Raw genomic sequence first — 22,166 nt, forward strand, 5'->3', positions numbered from 1 at the left:
GGTAGGAGGGGTACAATTCCACACAATTCCCACCACCCAATCTCCATATCCCACCCCCTCCCCAGTAGCTTTCCCATTCTCTATCCCTCTGGGAGCATGGACCCAGGGTCATTGAGGGTTGCAGAAGGTAGAAGATCTGGCTTCTGTAATTGCTTCCTCGCTGAACATGGGCGTTGACTGGTCGGTCCATACTCCCAGTCTGCCTCTCTCTTTCCCTAGTAGGGTGTGTCTCTGGGGAAGCGGAGCTCCAGGACACATTGGTGGGGTCTTCAATCCAGGGAAGCCTGGCCGGCATCCTGATGACACCTGGAACCTGGTGGCTGAAAAGAGAGTTAACATACAAAGCCAAACAAATTGTTGAGCAATCATGGACCCAAAGCTTGGAATAGTGGAGAGGAAGTGTTAGGGAGGGTACTCACTGCAAACTCTAGTGTACTTCTGCTTTCTTACTTTGGTGCCATACTCCAAACTCAGTTAATTTCTGCTTTGCGTTTCTACTTCTTTCTTTTTTTTTTTTTTACATGCATAACATTCCCCAGATTCCCATTTAACAATAGAACCCCCACTATTTCATTCATCATTGTTCATGGACCTGTATTCTCCCCCACCCACCTACCCACCCCAGAGTCTTTTACTTTGGTGTAATACTCCAATTCCATTTCAGGTTCGACTTGTGTTTTCTTTTCTAATCTTGTTTTTCAACTTCGGCCTGAGAGTGAGATCATCCCGTATTCATCCTTCTGTTTCTGACTTATTTCACTCAACATGATTTTTTCAAGGTCCATCCAAGATCGGCTGAAAACGGAGAAGTCACCATTTTTTACAGCTGAGTATTATTCCATTGTGTATATATACCACACCTTGCTAAGCCACTCATCTGTTGTTGGACACCTGGGTTGCTTCCAGGTTTTGGCTATTACAAATTGTGCTGCCAAGAACATATGTGTACACAGATCTTTTTGGATGGATGTGTTGGGTTCCTTAGGATATATCCCCAGGAGGGGAATTGCAGGGTCATAGGGTAGGTCCATTTCTAGCCTTCTGAGAGTTCTCCAGACTGTTCTCCACAGAGGTTGGACCAATTGACATTCCCACCAGCAGTGCAGGAGGGTTCCTTTGACCCCACACCCTCTCCAGCATTTGCTGCTGTTACCTTTTCTGATGTGTGACATTCTCACAGGAGTGAAGTGATATCTCATTGTTGTCTTGATTTGCATTTCTCTGACAATCAGAGACTTGGAGCATTTTTTCATGTGTTTCTCGGCCTTTTGGATCTCTTCTGTGGTGAATATTCTGTCCAAGTCCTCCCCCCATTTTTGGATGGGGTTATTTGTTGTCTTGTTGTTGAGTCTGGCAAGCTCTATATTTGTTGGTTATTAAACTTTTATCTGATGTATGGCATGTAAAGATCTTCTCCCATTCTGTGAGGGGTCTCTTGATTTGGGTAGTGGTTTCTTTTGCTGTGAAGAAGCTTTTTAATTTGATGTAGTCCCATAGGTTTATACTTGCCTTAGTCTTCCTTGTAATTGGATTCGTTTCATTGAAAATGTCTTTAAAATTTATGCGGAAAAAAGTTCTTCCAATATTTTCCTCTAAGTATCTTATAGTTTCTGGTCTAACATCCAAGTCCTTGATCCACTTGGAATTTACTTTTGTATTTGGTGAAACACAGTGATTCAGTTTCATTCTTCTGCATGTTTCAACCCATTGTTTCCAACACCATTTGTTGAAGAGACTCTGCTTTCCCCATATAATAGTCTGGGCCCCTTTGTCAAAGATTAGATGTCCATACGTGTGGGACCTCATTTCTGGGCTCTCAATTCTATTCCACTGGTCAGTGTGTCTGTTCATGTTCCAGTACCAAGCAGTTTTGATGACAATGGCTCTATAATACAGTTTGAGATCTGGCAGTGTGATGCCTCCGGTTCTGTTCTTTTTTCTCAAGATTGTTTTGGCAATTCTAGGTCTTTTCTGGTTCCAGATAAACATTTGTAGCATTTGTTCTATTCTCCTAAAAAATGTGCTTGGGATCTTGATGGGGATAGCATTAAATTTGTAGATGGCTCTGGGTAATATATTCATTTTGATGATGTTAATTCTTCCCAAGCCATGAACATGGAATATCTTTCCACTTCTTTGTGTCTTTTTCAATTTCTTTGAGTAGTGACTCATAATTTTCAGTATACAAGTCTTTCACTTCTTTGGTTAGGTTTACTCCTAGATATTTTATTGTTTTTGTTGCTATAGAAAAAGGAACTGATTTCTGGATTTCAATTTCTTCTAACTTAGTGTTTGCATAGAGGAATGCCACTGACTTTTGAATGTTAATTTCATAGCCTGACACATTACTGTATTGCCTGATGATTTCCAAAAGCTTCTTGCTGGATTCCTTAGGTTTTTCCATGTATACTATCATGTCATCTGCATATAAGGAGAGTTTGACTTCTTCTCTTCCAATCTGTATGCCTTTAATTCCTTGCTCCTGCCTGATTGCTATGGCAAGAACTTCCAACACTATGTTGAATAGTAATGGTGATAGTGGGCAGCCCTGTCTAGTACCTGATCTGAGTGGAAATGCTTCCAGTTTTTCACCATTGAGTATGATGTTGGCTGTAGGTTTACTATATATAGACTCCACTATCTTCAGGAATTTTCCATCTATTCCCATTTTTTGTAGTGTTTTGATCATAAAGGGATGTTTTATTTTGTCAAAGGCTTTCTCTGCATCTATTGATATGACCATGTAGTTTTTGGTCTTGCTTTTGTTGATGTGGTGGATCACATTGATTGATTTACGTATATTAAACCAACCTTGCATGCCTGGGATAAACCCCACTTGGTCATGATGAACAATCTTTTTGATATACTGCTGTATTCGGTTGGCTAGAATTTTGTTCAACATTTTCGCATCTATGTTCATCAGAGATATTGGTCTGTAGTTTTCTTTTTTGGTTGTGTCCCTGTCTGCTTTTGGTATCAGAGTGATGTTGGCTTCATAGAAGCTGGCAGGGAGTATTCCAGTGTCTTCAATCTTCTGGAAGACTTTTAAAAGTAGAGGTATTAGTTCTTCTTTGAAAGTTTTGTAGAATTCATTTGTAAAACCATCTGGTCCAGGACTTTTATTTTTGGGAAGATTTTTGATAACTATTTCAATTTCATTAGCTGTGATGGGCCTGTTCATGTTATCCACTTCCTCTTTACTTAGTTTTGGAAGTTGGTAGGTATCTAGGAAATCATTCATTTCTTCCAGGTTCTCTAGCTTGGTGGCATATAGTTGTTCATAGAAGCCTCGCATGATATGTTGAATTTCTGCAGTGTCTGTTGTGATTTCTCCTCTTTCATTTACTATCCGATTTATTTGGGTTTTCTCCCTTTTTTGTTTTGTGAGTCTGGCTAAAGGTTTGTCGATTTTGTTTACTCTTTCGAAGAACCAACATTTACTTTCGTTGATCTTTTGTATGGTTTTCCTATTCTCAATGTTATTTATTTCTGCCCTAACTTTAGTGATTTCTGTCCTTCTGGTTGCTTTAGGATTCTTTTGTTGTTCTTCTTCTAGGTCTTTGAGATGTGCAATCAGGCTGTTTATTTGTGCCTTTTCTTGTTTCCTAATGTGTGCTTGAATAGCTATGAACTTCCCTCTTAGGACTGCTTTAGCTGTGTCCCATATATTTTGATAGCTTGTGTTTTCATTTTCATTGAACTCTCAAAACATTTTGATTTCTTCCTTGATTTCCTCTTTGACCCAGAAGTTGTTAAGAAGTGTACTGTTGAGCTTCCACATTTTGGGACTGTTACTAATCTTTTGTTGATTGTTAAGTGTTAGTTTAATTCCACTGTGGTCTGAGAAGATGCTTGGGATGATTTCAGTGCTCTTGAATAGGCTGATGCTGTCTTTGTGGCCTAACATATGGTCTATCCTTGAGAATGATCCATGTGGATTTGAGTAAAATGTGTATTCCAGTTTCTTGGGATGAATGACTCTGAAAATGTCCAATAGTTCTAGTTTATCTATCTCTTCATTTAGCTCCCTTATGTCTTTACTGATTTTCTGCCTGGATGATCTGTCAAGTTGAGATAGTGGGGTGTTGAAGTCCCCTACTATGATTGTGTTACTGTTAATATATTGCTGTAGCTCTTTCAGTAGAAGTTTGATGTATTTAGATGGCTTCTCATTGGGTGCATAGATATTAGTAATTGTTAAGTCCTCTTGATTGACTGATCCTCTGAGCATTAAGTAGTGTCCATTCCTATATTTTTTAATCTTATCTATTTTAAAGTCTGTCATGTCAGATATGAGAATAGCTGTTCCTGCCCTTTTTTGTGGGCCATTGGCTTGAATGATAGTTTTCCATCCTTTCACTTTAAGTCTGTGTTTGTCTTGTTGTGTTCGGTGAGTTTCCTGTAGACAACATATTGTTGGGTTGTGTTTTCTGATCCATCTTCCTACTCTGTGTCTTTTAATAGGTGAATTCAGGCCATTGACATTTATTGATATCAAAGATTAAAGATGTTTTAACGCCATTCTTGTAGAGTTTTAGAGTGTTTTGATATATGTCCTATTTGTGGTGGTCAGGTTGTTTATAGGAGACCTTTCAGAACTTCTTTCAGGGCAGGCTTGGTGATGGTTGCTTCCTTCAACTGTTGCTTGTCTGAGAAGGTTTTGATGCTTCCATCTAGTCTGAATGACAGTCTAGCAGGATATAGTATTCTTGGCTGAAAGCCTTTCTCATTGAGCACTCGATAGATATCTTGCCATTCTCTTCTGGCCTGTAGTGTTTGTATGGAGAAGTCTGCTGCTAATCTTATGGGTTTTCCTTTGTAGGTGACTCTTTGTTTTTCTCTTGCAGCCTTGAGGATCCTTTCTTTATCCTTATTCCTTTCCATTCTAAGTATGACATGTCTTGGTGTCTTTAGGTCTGGGTTAATTCTGTTTGGGACCCTCTGGGCTTCTTGAATCTTCATGTCTTTGGTGTTGTCTAGACTAGAGAAATTTTCAGCTATTATGGCCTGGAGAATGCTTTCTTCCTCTCCTTCTCTTTCTTCCTCTGGTAAGCCAATAATGCATATATTGTTTCTTTTGAAGTCATCCCATAGGACTCTATTGTTGTTTTCAGCATCTCTTAATCTCTTTTTGAGATCTCTTCTTTTTTAGTTGTCTCTAATTCATCCTCAATCTAATTCTGTCTTCAGCCTCATAGATTCTATTCTCTCTGCCCTCTACTGCTTTCTGGAGTTCATCTATTTTGTTGCCCTGCTCTGATACTGTTTTAGCTTGTTCAGCTAGTTGCCTTCTTAGCTCAGAGATTTCAGCTTTCAGCTCTCTAATAACCATGCGATTATTAGAATTTTCTTCCATATTCTCATTTGTTGTTCCTGCATTTCTGATTACAATTTTTTTCAGATTCTTTACTCACTCCTGTTATTATTTCCTTAGCTAATGTTTGGATGTTGAACTCGTTGTTTTGTGCTTCACCCTCTGGAGGACTTTTAGCTGGACTCTTGTCCTGGTTCGAGTCTCCAATATTTTTTCTTGTTGTTTTAACCATTTTATATATTATGTTATGAGTTCCCTTTATCAGTACTTTTCAAATTATTGATCACTATTGCCTGGATTGACTTGTGTCTAAGTAATTTAATTAAAGGGTTTACCGTGGTGGAAGTTGACAGTTTTTTTTCAATCCCTGAGTTGAAGCTCAGTGGTGTAAAAGCCTCTTTTTTTTCTTCCCTGTAGGTTATGGATGCCTGAGGGCTTTTAAACTATCAATAGGCTTCTTAGCTTAATCACTGACTCCTAACCAAGAGATAAAGCAGGGTGTGGCAGAGATAATCCAGTGGTTATGCAAGAGACTTTCACAGCCCCTCAGCTATGCCAAGGAGGTATAGGTCTTCTGAGTTTCCCGGTTAGATCTCTGTCCCCTGGTGTCCCTCCCTGTTGCTGCTCCAGATTCTGAGGGTAGTAGCAATGGAGACTCAGAGTTGCACTTTGTGAGTCTCTGGGGAGTCCTTTCCTCCCTTCAGCTGTCCCCTTGTTGTGGAGCAGACTGGAGGTGGTGTCTCCACTGATAAACTGCTGAATGTTAGCAGTCACTTAATCTCTCCTTAGGCCCCTCTCTCCTCTCTGTCACCAGCCACGCGTGTTTGTACTCACGGGTGATTTACTGGGTTCCTGTGGTCATTGTAGTCCTGTCTTGTTTCGGTCCGGGTGGTCTCCTTTGGTATTCCTAGTTGATCCGGGAGAGGAGAAGAAATAAGTGTTTTTAAAGAATGTTAGGAGAGGTGGGGTGGTGACACATCTTGTTAAGTACATCTGGTTAGGCACAAGAATCCAGGTTCAAGCCCCGAGTCCCTACCTACAGGACAGAAGCTTCATGAGTGGTGAAGCAGCGCTGCAGGTGTCTCTCTGTCTTTCTCTATCTCACCCCCTCAATTTCTCCTTGTTATATCGGCTAAAATATGTAAATAAAGTATAAAAATTAAAATAAAACCATTTATAGGGCTGGAAAAATTCCTTACTTGTCTAGTGTATTGCTTTGCCATGTAGAGGCTACAACAACAAGGACAACAAATGGGAAAAAAAAAAAAGCCTCCAAGTTCAAATCTAGTCCCCTTCCCATTGAAGTTCTGTGGTTTCTTTCTCTGTTTTTCTCGCTGCCTCTCTGTTTCTCTGTTCTTATCTGAAAAAGTTAACCCAAAGTGGAGAAGTCTCAGAGATGACAACAAAAAAACCAGAAATTAATTGTGGCCTGAGAAGAGTATAGTGAATAAGGTGCTGGACTTTTAAGCATGAGGTTCCAAGTTCTTCCTGCAGCATCATAGATGCCAGAGCAATATTCTCATTCTTTCTCTCTCTCTCCATATATATATTTAACAAAGAAATGAATCATAGAAGAAGAAGTAGTAGTAGTAAAGAAAAAGAAAAAGAAAAAAATAAGGGCTGGAAGATAGCTCACCCAGTAGCATGAGCAAATTACTAAGTGTGAGGACCTGCATTTAAGCTTCCAGTCACCACATGGAAACATCTTCATAGAGGAAGCTTCAGGTGTGCTGGTGTTGTGCTGTAGTGTCTCTCCACTTGGTCTCTCTATCTGAGAGAGAGAGACTGACTTCTGGGAGAGGTGGAATTGTACAGGCATGGAGCTCCAGCAGAAACCCAGGTGGCAAAAAGATATGTATAGGAACATGAATAATATATTTAAGAAGCTAAGAAGAGGAGTAGTAAACATCCTCTGTTGTTCTAAGTTTAATTTTATTTTTGTTTTAATTTTAAGGGTTGTTTTTTTTTTTGCCTCCAGGGTTATTGCTGGGGCTCAGTGCCTACAACCATGAATCCACTGCTCCTGGAGGCTTTTTTTTTTTTTCCCATTTGTTGTCCTTGTTGTTGTAGCCTTGATGTGATTATTATTGTTGGTGGTGGTGTTATTTGTTGTTTTATAGGACAGAGAGAAATCGAGAGAGGAGGGGAAGACAGAGAAGGGAAGAGAGAGACACCTGCAGACCTACTTCACCGCGTGTGAAGCGACTCCCCCGCAGGTGGGGAGCTGAGGGCTCAAACGGGGATCCTTCCGCAGGTCCTTACACTTTGCACACGTGTGCTTAACCCTAAACGCTTACACCCGACCCCCAATTTTATGCACTACACCCGACCCCCAATTTTAAGTTTGTTTTAAATGAAGCCCTCCAGACTGAAGAGTTCACAACTCATCCCTGGGAAGTAAACTTGTGTCAGAGCATGAATCATTTTCTCACTGTTGTCCTGGGAATAAACATTCTGACCCACTCCTTCCAGGCCTGGGTCAAGACTGAGCGGAAATGTCTCTGCCGCACATATCAGGCACGGACAGCCATAGTTCTTTTCCTAGTTTCACCTTCTTTGCCTTTAGTAACAAGCCTACTTCGGTTAAATGGAACTGGTCAATATTTAGCTCAAGTGAAGAAAGAGACAAAACCTCTGCAAACTCTTCTAGAAACAATCTGGGTAGAATGAAAACCAAAGGCAATTGTGTAAGTAGTTGAGAAATAAGCTGGCTGGACTTTCTCCTTCATGCATCAGTGTAACCCTGTTGGGTCACTCCTGTGACTAGCGTGAGTGGCCTGCTGACCAGTGAGCATAACAAAGACATCGGTGTAGCAAAGAGAATATATCAGAGAGAAGTACAAAGGGGAAACAGAAGTATTTGGGCTTCCCTAGCAGTCTGGACCTGGGTTTCTAGACATTGTTATACTTGCAACCAGAAGAAATGGCCGAGTTGAAGGTAAGAAAAGAAAAAAAAAAAAAAAATCCACGACAATCTGAAGAGTTTAATGTGATTTCTTTAGCCAGAACTTATGGGGACTTTAGTGTCAGTGAGGTCTTACAAAGAGCCTGGTCCTATGTTCGAGACGTTTCACCACAGTGTCAGTCGGCAGCACTGGGACTGGGGGAATGTAAAGTAATGATAATATATATATCTATATCTTACAATTTTGTAAAACACTACTAAATCACTAGTAATACATTTGTTTCTAAGTTCAGTCTGAAAGTTGTTTTAAGGTAAATAAAGCAGAAGAGAATTGTATCAGGTATTGCATTAGCATCAGTGTATTAGTGGTGGCTCATAACATAAAGAATCATTCATCTCAGGGAGAGGAATTTGGGATGGGTGCACAGAGAATTTTCATTTTCACTCACATGTTTTAACTTTTCTTTACTGGAAGGGAGAAATATATACTTTGATAAATATTAAAATATTACACACTTAAAAAGATGAAGCTCATGACATATCAGGCATCTCTTGCCTGGGTTCATTTCAAATACTGTCCTGGAAATCTGTGGACATCAAAAAGGCTCCACCTCACTACAGGCAGACACATTTCTTACCATCTCTGTTTCCCAACCCCTCCTCTCTGACACCTTCCTCTTGTTGCTGCTTCCTGGGCTACTACCAACTGAACAATGAGATATACTGAATCTGTTCAGTCATTCTGAGGCTCACAATCAGTCCTAGGTCAGTAGAAACTGTAGCATCTCCTTTACAAAAGAATTCTTTTTTGTGTAGTGTGCAGTTGAAAGATGTTATGGGCTATATGTTATCTTCTGTGCAATCTAACTATGAATTAATTTATGTTATAACCTTCATAATAAACCTGTGCTTTGTCTTGTTTCTGTGTAGTCAGCAATGAAAGTAAAGTTGGAAAAAATTAAGTGGCTTGCCCAAGATCACTGCTGATATGTATGGAGACTGGATTGCAACTCAGTTTGTGTGATCCAAAGCGCAGGGTTCAAAAGGAGCATTAGTGGTATCTGGAGGCTTAGTACCTTAAGACCAGGGAAGGGCAATGTGTGCCCAGCATCTAAAGCAGTGTCCAGTATCTATCCCAGGCTTGTGTCAATGCCAACACATATACATGGAACTAAGAACTGCCTAGAACTTTGGCTCAGATTAGGTGGACCACATTGTAGTCTCCTTTCTGGAAAGCAGACTTTGAGTACTTCCTTAGTATCCATCAACTAATGCTAAGTTTGAAGACTCAAACAGTTCCCCAATTGATAGAAATCCTGAAACCACTCAACATCGGAATGAAAGAGCCTATTTCATTAGCTTCATGCCTGCCTGAAAGTTGAAAAACAGTTCTTATTCTTAAAATTCAGCAATGAAAGGACCAAGAGACATCTCACCTGGTAGAGTGTGCACTGTGCCACACATAAAGGACCCTGATTTGAACCTCCAGTCACCATATAGGAGCACCTACTCAGGGAAGCTTCAGGAGCTATGAAGCAGTACTATGGTGTCTCTCCTTCCCTCTGTGTATCTTTCTCCCTCTCTGCCTCTCTTTCTCTCTACCTAAAAGAGAAAAGATACCCCTGGGAGCAACGGAATTGGGCAGGCACAGAGCCCCATAGAAGAAGACAATCTAGAGCAGATAGGGTCAACAAAAAGCTACTATAGGAGACTGTTCTGATGAGTCTTAAAAGTAGAGCAGTCCCTAGGAGGTAGCACAATGGATAAAAAGGTGAACTCTCAAACATGAGGTCCCAAGTTCTATCCTTGCCATCACATGTGCTAGCATGATGCTCTAGATATCTTTTAATCTATCTGAAATAAATTTCATAGTCGGCAAGATGGCTCCTTAGGAAGGGTGCCTGCTTTGCCATGCAGACCCCACTGGGGTAAACTCTAGTTCTGTGGTGTCACTTCCTTCCTCTCTGTCTCTATCTGACAGAAGCAGTGAAGCTCTGATGAGAGGAAAAAAATGCATAAAATTTCTGTTCTGATGAAAATTCTATAAAAGAGTTGAACAGGAATTGGAAACATCCTTACCATTTATAAATAAATTATATCTAAAATCCTATCCTGTTGAAATTTTTAAGCAATTATTATGCACAGCTCTAGCACACCAATGTAAATTGCATGCTGGTCTTTGTTCTCAGTTTCAAAGGCATTCTTCCCAGCCTGCTGTCTAATCTCTAGGAGGAAAGGTTAGCTTTAGAGATCAAGAATCCTAGCACAGAAAGCCAGATTGCATCATTCTAATCAATAAACATTATATAAACTAAAAAAAATAAAAGGGCCTCAGCTTTTATTTCCTCATTTTAATGGCTATGTCAAGACAAATCCTCAAATAAAATCCCATTTATATAAAAGCAGCACAACTGATAACAGAAAATTTAAAAGGTAAAGTAATAAAATGAAATTTAAAATAGATCTTGCTAAATTCTTAAATTACTTAACTTCTACAACTCTTAATTGCATTTCTGAAATGAAGAGTTGGCTTAACATGCAGACTTTGTCCACTCCTACAACCACAAAATATTTTTTATCCACTACATCTTCATCTATATTTAATGCATCTGGGGTGATCCTAACAATTAACTAGAGATGGGGCCCACTTGTCTACTTAATTATCGCATTAATTTTCTGTGTCTGCTGCAATAATTGCCACATATTTAGTAGCTTAAAACAACACAGATTTATTCTGTTACAGTTCTGGAGGTTAGAAATCTAGTCCTTTTCTTTTCTTTTCTTGCCACCTGCACAACAAACCCAGTGGATATATATATATATATATATATATATATATATATATATAGAGAGAGAGAGAGAGAGAGAGAGAGAGAAATAGAAGAAGGGTAGAGAGAGAAGGAAAAAGAGAAACACAGTACTGCTCCACCACTGGTTTAAATTTTCCCCCTGGAATTTGAACCTAGGTCCTCTACTGGGAGAGCTACCATCTGGCTCCTAAAGTCAAGGTGTTAGCAAAGACTAGCTTCTTGTAGAGAGTCCAAGGGTGGGGGGTTGGGCTGTAGTGCAGTGGGTTAAGCGCACGTGGCACGAAACTAGAGGACGGGCATAAGGATCCCGGTTCAAGCCCCTGGCTCCCCACCTGCAGGGGTGTCGCTTCACAAGCAGTGAAGTAGGTCTGCAGGTGTCTATCTTTCTCTCCCCCTCTCTGTCTTCCCCTCCTCTCTCCATTTCTCTCTTTCCTATCTGGCAACAAAGGACATCAATAACAACAATAATAATAACCACAACAATGATAAAACAACAAAGGCAACAAAAAAGAGAGAGTCCAAGGGTGAATCCATTTTCCTGCCTTTTCCAGCTAGAGGCCTGCATCCCTGACTTACGGCCCCTTTCTCCATTTTCCAGTTCTGACGTCTGTTTCTATGATCACATCACTATTTTGCTCTTCTATGGTCAAATCTTCTTCTACACCCATTACTTAAGAAAATGAGATTGCATCTAGGGAGATTAGAAATACCCACATAATCTGGTGTACTTCCCCACACCAAGATCCTTAACCTAACTGCATCTTTAAAGTTTCTTTTTCTTTAGGAGGATAATACAAGGTCCAGTGATTACAACAGAGATATCTTTGAGATTAATAATCAACCTACAAGAATCATCTATTAATCTCATTAACTATCTATGTTGTAGGTTCCCAACAAAGTTATTTAGAATCCGGGGACTTTGCACAGGAAAAAATGATAGCTGTAGTTCCATGTGTATGCTGACTTCTGTTTCTTTCACACCCAGTAAAAGAAAGTAAGGAGTGCCATCTGTTTATCCCACTAGGGTTACCAAGAGCCAGTGTCAGGAGATAGCACCTTGTAAAACTACTCTGACAAATGAATGATATCCTGGGGATCAGGTGAAAATTAAAAAGCTGTATACCCATGAGCATCCAAAGAGTCAATGGTATTGAAGTCTCATGAAGCTCAGTGATTTTGTTCTTTTATTTAGAAAGGGTGTATATAATTTTCTCACAAAAGAAATGAGATCATATTTTTATGTGGGATCAAAATATTCAGGAACCTAGACCAAAGAAAACATCTGAACACACTTGCTTAAAAGTAGACCACTATAAACATACACGTATACGTATACATACACTAAATTTGTACATAGCCCAGTGAATGGGATGGAGCTCAATATAATACAGCTGATATAAGAGTTCAGATCCTGTCCTTGATCTCAATGCGTTGGAAAGCAGCAGCAAAACACTGCTTCCTAAATTCAGATTACCTTCAGCAGTGAGGGGCATGGCATTGCAAAACTCTAATAAATCCATCCATGTTTTTTTCTCCCCGAGGGTTAAAAGAAGCCATCTGACTGGAGAGTGAGTCAGCAGTTCCTACCCTGTTCTTAAGAGTCAAGAGACTGATTCAGAACACACACCTCTTCTTTTCCAAATCACCAGCTGTTTTTTTCTTTTCTTATCTTTTTTTTTTTTTTGCTATTTTCCTGTCTATTTTTTAAATCAGTCTGCATGAATACTTCATAACCACACTTACTCACTTTTTCCAAACATACATAGAACCCTGGGCTCTGTCCTGAGACCAGCAGTTGCAGAAAACCCTTAGGTTAATGAATAAGTTCACCCATGCTGCCAGAAAGCTCAGCTGTAGTCCTCCACCCTTCCACACTTGCAGGGAGAAACAATGTGGCCATGGAACAAAATGAAGGCTATAAATACTATGTGACTTTAGCCATAGATGGGGTTAAAATCCCATTTCATGGGATTCAAGATAATTTGGGGTCATTACCATTTCTCTGTGGCTCAAATTCAGTGCTGTTGATGGTGAACAAGAAGTTCTTTTTAGAGAGGAAAAATAAGATGTATTCAGTGGAGAGTCAGAAATGCTAGATGGTGTCTGTCATTTCCCTGAGAATTCATTCCAAATTTCCATGGTTCTGCTGTTAAGCAATCTGTATATAATATTACTTGGTGTTTTTAGTGATGATAGATTTTCAGATACACAAGAAAAAAAGTGCATCTGGAGGAAAAAAGAATAATTTCACTTCCATAGCTTTTTAGGTCATAAAATTTCACATTCAATATTCCTTCCAAATATAGGCAGCTACCAGCCTGATCTTCGCTCACACATCCAGGTGTGTCATATGAAACTCACTCTTTTTCATGCTGCTGAGAACTCAAGGGCTTACTCTCCACCCACATACATCTTTCTTATATCTCTCTTAGAGACATGTGCTCAGATAATGGCATTTCACTCATGAGTGAGCTGTATGCACTGTCTTGATCCTGAGCTAAAATTAAGTGCATTCATTACTAATAACTGCAGGGAGAAACTGGTGTTTGATATTGCTGTTATTTAAGTTAGAGAAAAGGAAATTCAAACCCCACTTATAGCAGGATGCATACACATTCATTACAACTGGCTATGCATGAAAAAGAAAATCAGAGAACTGTTACTGAGCCAAGCACAGATCATACAGAGGTAAGCAAGACTGCCATGATCTCTATCTTCACAGAACTCATAGACCACCAGAGAGGACTAACAGTGAAAGAGAAATCACAAATGGACTAGTGGAATAGCTCACTTGCATTGTGCACCACTTTGCCATGTGTGCAAACCAGGTTTGAGCCCAGCTACCACTGCAAGCATAGAAGCTTTGGTTCTGTGGTTTTCTTTCATTCTGTCTTTGCCTCTATCTAAACAAACAAACAAACAAACAACAACAAAAACATGAGTGTGGTAACTGTTTCAAGAGTTAGTGTCAGGGGCTTCTTAAAAAAGATTTTTTTATTAAGAAAAATCCCTGATTTCCTCCCCCCCCCCCGCCACCCCGAGTACAAAGGAAACAGCAATTAGAGTAGACTGTATAGACTATGTTGTCACACAGTTATAATAATTCTCCCAAGGTTGCAGATATGGGTTAACTATTATTTCTACAACCATCTATCTATATTTGTATATAATTGGCTTTTTTTAAAATAAGGTCCAGCTTCCTTTCTAAGTCACATATACCTATTACTACATCTAAATGTCTCTCCCTTTTTCCTTCTCTCTCTCTGGTACCTGATGGAGTTGGAGTTCAGAGCTCTCTGGTCATCTTCCCCCTATCATTTCTCCTTTACTGGGAGTAAGGATCAATAAGCTTCTTTACAATTGTGTGTTTCAGCACAGGGAAGAACAGAGCTCAGGGAGAGTATAGTCTATGCCTTTCAAGATCTTACTCAGCTGGGGCTGGGAGAAAGTTTGATGGGTAGGGCACATAGACTTTGTCACTCATGCAGCCCAGGACCAAACCCTAGTGCCATGTAGGAGTAACACATCATAGGGAGAAGCTCTGGGGATGTAGTCTCTTTTTCTATCCCCATCTGAATGAGAAAGTGGCCTCAGAGCAGGGAAATCACATATGTGAGAGACCCTGGCTGCTTTACGTGATAACTGAATTATCTCCCCTTTTAGGAACTCCTTCATGAAACTAGAATAATAATTAATTAGTTAATAATTAATAGAATAATTAGGAACAAATTCATAAATCAACCTACTATTCTTAAATGGTGGAGAGTCTATGCAATATCCAGTGTTCTTCCAATTAGTTGTAAAATTCACACAGAGCATATTGTCTTTCCTAAATGAAGCATATGCCAAGATTTAATAAAGGCATTATGCATGGGACACTTTACACAGTCTCACATCCTTATAGAAATTGCATTTGTAGATTGCCATTGTTACTAAATGCTATTTAAAGCTCATTAGTGGTGATAATGTTTTTTTTTTATCACTTTAGTGAGGAAATATTGATTTACAGGATTATTTTTGTCACAAGGTACAGTTTCACATCTCAAGATAGGTGTTAGCATACCTCACTCCTAATGCTGGTGTTTGTGTCTTTGTCATATATAGTATATTTCTGGATTCGGAAATGAATGTTCCTCAGAGGACCCTCGGTGCCCAGGTGCTCTGCCAGAAGGACAGGTATGAATGACTAGAATGTTAGCTTGGAATGATCTAAATCATAAACCTAGATGACAACACTTAGACCAAAGTGCCTGTACCCTTTAGGGTTACTCCCGATTTTCCACACTGTAGGTTAGCCTGCGAACTAGCTAAGAACTTCATGAATCATTAAGACAATTGGAATATAAACAATAGACAATCATTAAGACAATTGGGATGTAGACAACTGGGATATGACAATATAAAGTTTAAAATTAGTGCTACTTACTTATGGCAATGTGCCAAATTCCAAATAGTAAAACTAATGGTAGGACTTCCAGGAGAATCCTCAAGGTTCAGTACTAGAGGACTTTTCTGTGATTCCTTTGAGTAGCATAGCTGTGAAAATGAAGAGAAATCAATCAGTCCTAAAAACCAAATATATACAGATGTTCATTCACACTAGTGTTGTAACAGTGGCCAAATACGGCAAAATGTTCATAAAAATATTTAAGATTGGGGGAAGTTACCTAAGAGGTTGCTACATGTCATGTGCAGTGTCCCGGAGCTTCCTCACCCACGACAGAATTACCCAGTGAGTTTCTTGGTGGGTGGGTAGGATGCTCTTGTGATAGTGATGTTACTCATTACCTCCTTTGTTTTAGAACAATCCTCAAGTCTGCCCCTACAATCTGTATGCTGAGCAGCTCTCAGGATCGGCTTTCACTTGTCCACGGAGCACCAATAAGAGAAGGTACCGGAGTAGGTTGAATCTGACCTACAGATGATAGAACTTGAAACCAGAACTTAGAGCTATTTCCTATACCTGGACTGCAGACTCTTAGGTTATACTCAGGGTCATGGTCTAGGATGATGAGATTTTTCCCCAGATATAATCTGATGTGACAAGTGGAAAGAAAGCAGGAAAGCAGTAAAGCATATGTGTCCAGTTCTATTTACAAATTCTCATCTGTAATCAGAAGATAATGTTCCTAGTAATCTGAGTGTCCTATAAGGATTGTCCAGTTGAATTTTGGATGTTGGTTTATTTTTAGAAAATAAGGGAAAAATTAACAAACAAAAAATATTACCTCAAATGTATAGTACATTCAGAGTAATATCTCCTTCAGCTGACTAGAGGTATTATGTTCTTTGCATGAAAATTTTGGCTAATCCAAGCCTGGGTAGTTATAAGGTCATGTTTAAGATCCCTTGTGGTTTGAATTAATAAGGTCTTTACTCTTTGGAATTTGCATTTGCTAGAATCTAACATATTCATTAGCACAATGTGTCACACTCTATGTTTGCCATAGTCTTACAAGTCAGGCCAATGAACTCTCTCTCCCTTGATTAACTCCTAGTGGCTAGGCTAGATGCATTAAATGTTGTAGTTTGAGGAGGTTTAAGTATTGTGACAAACAACTAGTGTGTGATTATAGGATTCCAGCCCAAGGCATTTGTGGAGAGGATTGTTACTGACACTGGAGATTTAGAAAGAAGGGCAGGACTTCTACAGCTCAGTCCACCTGAGAAACAAATGTAATAGTGCATACAAAAGTACCAGAAATCATACAGATAAGAAAGATTTTTTCCGTTTGTGGTTAACCACATCCACTCTAGCATCAGTTTGTTTATTTATTCCATTTCTTCCACTTTAATTTATTATTCTGACCACAATAATGACTCCTTTAACTTAAACTAAAAACCATAAAGTGTTTCTGGGAGGGTGGCAGCAAAGGGATGGAGGTGTGAAAAATGAAGGAGCCAATAGAGTGAAGACTCAGCAAATTGTCTTGACTGAGGTCTTGAAGTTGCTGGAGGCTTGGAGCTACAGCTGGAATGCTGTCGGATGAATCTTAAAACCACAGAGCCTGAACACAAAGTATTTGGCAGGCCACTTGAGCCAGTATTCAAGATGTACCATGAAGAACATGTGAGGGAAACTGGTGCCCAAGTAGGTGCCATTTGTGTGGTGGTACCAAGATGACTGGCTGTGAACTACCCAGCAGTTGGGACACTAGAGTTTCACCATGGCCTCTCCTGAGATGTCTGAAAGGCTGACTGGCTGATTCTCACAGTAAACATGGAGATAGTAGCCAAAAATCTCCCTGATGATATTTTCCCAACATCTGGGCAATACCTTAGTTGGTGAGGATATAGTGGGCATGGATCAATCCATAAAGAATCTCAGCTGCTTGCTTAATCAGGTCACTCTGATTAGGGATGTCTTCCAGCTCTTCATCAGACTCCAGGTCCAAGATCATGAGCTTGTTGAGAGTGAGGCACCTGCTCACTGAGTGCAGTGAGATTGAATCTGTACTGGATATAATCTTCATCCACTTTACAGAAGAACTCATTGCCATGAATCCCACAGAACCAGGACATCTAGGACACCTACTCTGAGGTGCTCCTGTTCACATCACCAGTAGGACAGGGCTGAGGGAAGGATGGAGGGAAGTGACTGCCACCACCCCATCCCACCCCCACCCCCCATGCAGTTTAAATTCTGGATTCTTTCCTTTCTCTTTCTTGTTTACTTTTTAAGTTTTTTTTTACTTTTAAAAAATTTTTTATTTGTTTTCATTTTATTTCAGAGGAAAGGGGAGATAGAGGAGAGAGAAAGAGAGATACCTACAGCACTTCTTCACCACTTGTGAAGTGTCCCTTTTGTAGGTGGGGACTGGGGGCTTGATCCTGAGTTGTTGTGCATTGTAATATATGTACTCAACCAGGTGACCACCACCTTGCCCCTCTCCTCCCTTTTCTATGTACTCTAACCTCTCAGAGTCTCTGATTCCTCATCTGTAAGAGATGATAGTATCTAGCTGTGGAGACAGCAAAATGGTTATGCAAAAGGCTTTCAGAGCTGATCAGTGCTCAGGGTTAACACTCTCCCTTTTTTTAAAAAAAAACTTTTAGATATATTTTTATTTTTTTAATCATTACTGGATAGAGACAGCCAGAAACCAAGAAGGAATGGGAAGACAGAGAAGAGAGAAAGAGACACCTGCAGCCCTGCTTCACTACTAGCAAAGCTTTTCCCCCTGCATATGGGAACTGGGGGATAAAAACCCAGATTCTTGTGCACTGTAATATATGCACTCAATCAGGTGTGCCACTACCTGGCCAGTCTCTCTATCTCTCATTTTCTTTTTCACTTACTCATTGAAGTAAATGAATAAAATATTTTGAAAAGAGATAACGTACCTATATCATAGTTGTCACAGGCTGAAAAGAAAAAATGCATATAACATGCTTAACACACTGCCAGGCATGCTGTGTAAATGCTTAATAACATTAATTATTATGATCATCTTTATTGCCATAGTAGCAGAATTTTCTCCTGTAGGTGGTATGTTAATATATTGTTGCGGGAGTCGGGCGGTAGTGCAGTGGGTTAAGCACAGATGGCGCAAAGCACAAGGACTGGCGTAAGGATCCCGGTTCAAGCACCTGGCTCCCCACCTGCAGGGGAGTGGCTTCACAGGTGGTGAAGCAGGTCTGCAGGTGTCTGTCTTTCTCTCTCCCTCTCTGTCTTCCCCTCCTCTCTCCATTTCTCTCTGTCCTATCTAACAATGACATCAATAACAACAATAACTACAACAACAACGAAAAAACAAGGGCAAGAAAATGGAAAATAAATAAATAAAAGCATAAAAAATATATATATTGTTGCTTTTCTCTTATTTGGTAAATACACAGAGGGAGCAAAGCAGAGAGAGTTCTCCATACTTGTCAAAAAATCAGGGGTTAACTCTATAGTTATTTGATCATCTCACTTCCTATCTACAAACTCAGATATTCAAGGTACATAATTTCTGCTCACTCTAATTTGTGGCAACCTGGCCTCCATAACTATGTTCTTAACTCTGTGGCCCACTCACTAACAGGACACCTGGCCGCCAGATTCTGTTGCTTGCTCCCATTATTCAGCAATATCTTCAGCCAGCAGCAGCTGAGCTCTATTCCAGAAGGCTGAAAAGGAGCTGTTGGCATTTCATTAAGAAGCTGGCACCAGTCCCTGAATAAGGATTGCATCTCTGTCCAGGGCAATGTAGTATTGCCTGGGGAATTTTATAAACTCAGCTAAAAAACAAAGGATACTGGGCATGGCTCACCCATATGTTTGAAACTATCCAAAGGTATCTATAAGAATTTCATTAAAATGCTCAAAATCCCCAGTGGCCATAGATAGACAAGCTTGCAATTCTATCACTACTTGCTTGAAGCCTAGAATGTCAGGCTCACACGAAACAGAGATTAGCATGACTTAATTTTTATCAGATTGGTTCTTTTTTAAAATAATTATTTATTCCATTTTTTGTTGCCCTTGTTTTTTATTATTGTAGTTATTATTGTTGCTATTGATGCCATTGTTGTTGGATAGGACAGAGAGAAATGGAGAGAGGAGGAGAAAACAGAGAGGGGGAGAGAAAAATAGACACCTGCAGACCTGCTTCACTGCCTGTGAAGCGACCCCCCTGCAGTTGGGGAGCCGGGGGCTGGAACCAGGATCATTACACCAGTCCTTGCACTTTGCGCCATGTGCCCTTAACCTGCTGTGCTACTGCCTAACTCCCAGATTAGTTCTTGATCTTTTAGGTCCTGAGAAAGTGAGAGTCAGGAAAAGAATGTGAAATTTTTGGATCACCATAGAAACCAGGTGATTTTACCTGTTCTGATTAGTGAGCATCTACTGTGTGCCAGGGAGTCTAGGTTCACAAATTCTAAATAATTATGAAAATGTATGGATAATTGAATGACTAACGTAGGATCCAAGACATCCTACGTTGTGAATTGCCTAGGGTCACACATTTAGTTCTAAGCTACACAAACAGCCTTCTCAACTCTGTATACTGCTAGAAACTGGAAAGGCTTAGTTTACACATATTCTAACGTCCAAGATGAAAGGCCACATCTGCTAAAGCTGAGTGAATAAAATGGAAACTGAGCAAATCTGGACTTTGAACTCTAAAAGGTTGGGTCAGGTCAACTCTAACTCCTAAAGTAGGCTGCACTACAATTTAAAGGACCACAGCCTGTTAGAGCAGGTCTGATCTTTTGTCAGAAGTAAAGTCTCTCTTCTGTACTCTGAGCCTTAAAGGGACTCGGGTTCCACTTGGTGAGTTTCTGTATTTCCCCTGATATACATTGTATTCTCTTTAGAGTTTCTCCATATGAGTCTTCTTTTCTTCCTGAAGCCTGGAATCTGGGTTTTGGCAGGGAGATTTTTGGCTCAGACCCTTGCTTACATATATCTAATAAAATAGGGATGAAATACAAGAAAGAAGAAAAGGAGTGTAGAGGAGGTAGGAAAAAAGGGAAGAGATAGGGGAAGAAGGAAAAGAAAACATAGTCTCCCTGTAAGGATCCTGGTTCGAGCCTCCGGCTGCTAATAAAGTCACAGAGACTGGGGGAAAAGAAGAACACTAAGAGAGAACAGTGACGGATAGTCCTATAATTTTGGAGCATAGCAGTTTTAATCTCCTAAACCTCTTATAAAGTAATATCAAAAAGACAAATAGATCAGCAGGCAAATGTTAAAGGACTTATACAAGTAATTCATAGAAAAATTACAAAGGACTAATAAACATCCAGATCCTCATCTTTGTTTATGGCACAAAAAATTAAAATAACATACTACTTGTCATCTTTGTGTCCAAAATTATTAATAATGTCTTACTTGTGGGTGATCAAATACACTCAGATGTTATTGATGTGAGAATGAAATGGCCTAACAATTTCCAATTGTTCTCACTGGATTTTAAGTGAAAATGTAAGGAAGTTGTTAAACTCTAATGCCTCTTAGGTCCTGAAAAATTGGAAGGAAAAAGCTATTTACCTTTTTGCATCATATGAATCCTTCTTATCACTGATAAATATTTCTTTTTATAGTTTTACAGAAGAGAATGTTATTATACTTCAGAAATAACAAAGGAGCCATGCATGTTCTCTCAATCTAAAAGAAATTCATGGTCCTTATCTTCCAGAGTGAAGAATCTTAACTGATAAATCCACTAATGTTTTCCTACACAGGTATCCCTCCCTCAAAGTATTTCTCTTCCCTTTATAGTTGCAACTAAGAAAGCCAATTCTCCAGTTTTTGTAAATGTGAATTTCATAGGCATAACCAAAAGCATCACTTTGAAACATGATGGGGAAGTGGAGAGATGAGAAGAGACTAAGGCTGTGGGGAAGCAATGACTGCTGAGAAGTAATGTTGTGGGGTTGGGGAGATGGTGTAATGGTTATGTTAATGGTTTGTAAGTATATATATGAAATGATGCTGTATCACAGCTTCCTGTCTTGTTGATTTGAGCAGCTTCCTGATGATACTTTCTTTTTTTTTTTTTTTTTTTTTTATATATTTTTTAATTTTATTTTATTTATTCCCTTTTGTTGCCCTTGTTGTTTTATTGTTGTACTTATTATTGTTGTTGTCGTCATTGTTGGATAGGATAGAGAGAAATGGAAAGAGGAGGGGAAGACAGAGAGGAGAGAAAGACAGACACCTGCAGACCTGCTTCACCGCCTGTGAAGCGACTCCCCTGCAGGTGGGGAGCCGGGGGCTCGAACCGGGATCCTTATGCCGGTCCTTGTGCTTTGCGCCACCTACGCTTAACCCGCTGCGCTACAGCCCGACTCCCTGATGATACTTTCTAAGTCAGCCTGTGCATCACTCACATAATAAGGATTATGTGTCCTTGTTTCCTCCCCCTCCCCTTTCTCCCACAGCTGGCTATATAGGATTCTACCCTCAGTTTCTCACAAGCCTTTTCAATCCATTGATGAAGGCCACATCACTCACAACTGGGATGAAGTTGATGCTGATCCTAACCAGGTAACCTCATCTTGTAAATTGAAATATACAATACAGTCAAAACCACAGTGTAAATACTTAAAAGTCAAGCTTGAATTCTTGAGAAATTAAACTATTTTTTAAAAAATTTATTTATTATTAGATAGAGACAGAAATAAATTGAGAGGGGAGGAAGAGATA

At 39.7% G+C, this 22,166-nt stretch overlaps 1 protein-coding gene and 1 pseudogene across 1 annotated transcript in view; one reads left to right on the plus strand and one right to left on the minus strand.

Annotated features, from left to right (window-relative positions):
• Positions 1-8,057: 8,057 nt before the first annotated feature.
• The window catches only part of HGD (homogentisate 1,2-dioxygenase), a 66,130-nt gene continuing 52,021 nt past the window's right edge, over positions 8,058-22,166 (plus strand). The window contains exons 1-4 of the mRNA XM_060198306.1: positions 8,058-8,252; positions 15,134-15,205; positions 15,832-15,920; positions 21,902-22,007. Coding sequence (XP_060054289.1) covers positions 8,238-8,252; positions 15,134-15,205; positions 15,832-15,920; positions 21,902-22,007 — 282 coding nt within the window. The 5' untranslated portion in view covers positions 8,058-8,237. The remainder of the gene's footprint in view (positions 8,253-15,133; positions 15,206-15,831; positions 15,921-21,901; positions 22,008-22,166) is intronic.
• Positions 16,947-17,578, minus strand: LOC103125303 (casein kinase II subunit beta-like; annotated as a pseudogene).

Source organism: Erinaceus europaeus, chromosome 9, assembly GCF_950295315.1.
Source record: "Erinaceus europaeus chromosome 9, mEriEur2.1, whole genome shotgun sequence".
NCBI classification, from domain to species: Eukaryota; Metazoa; Chordata; class Mammalia; order Eulipotyphla; family Erinaceidae; genus Erinaceus; species Erinaceus europaeus.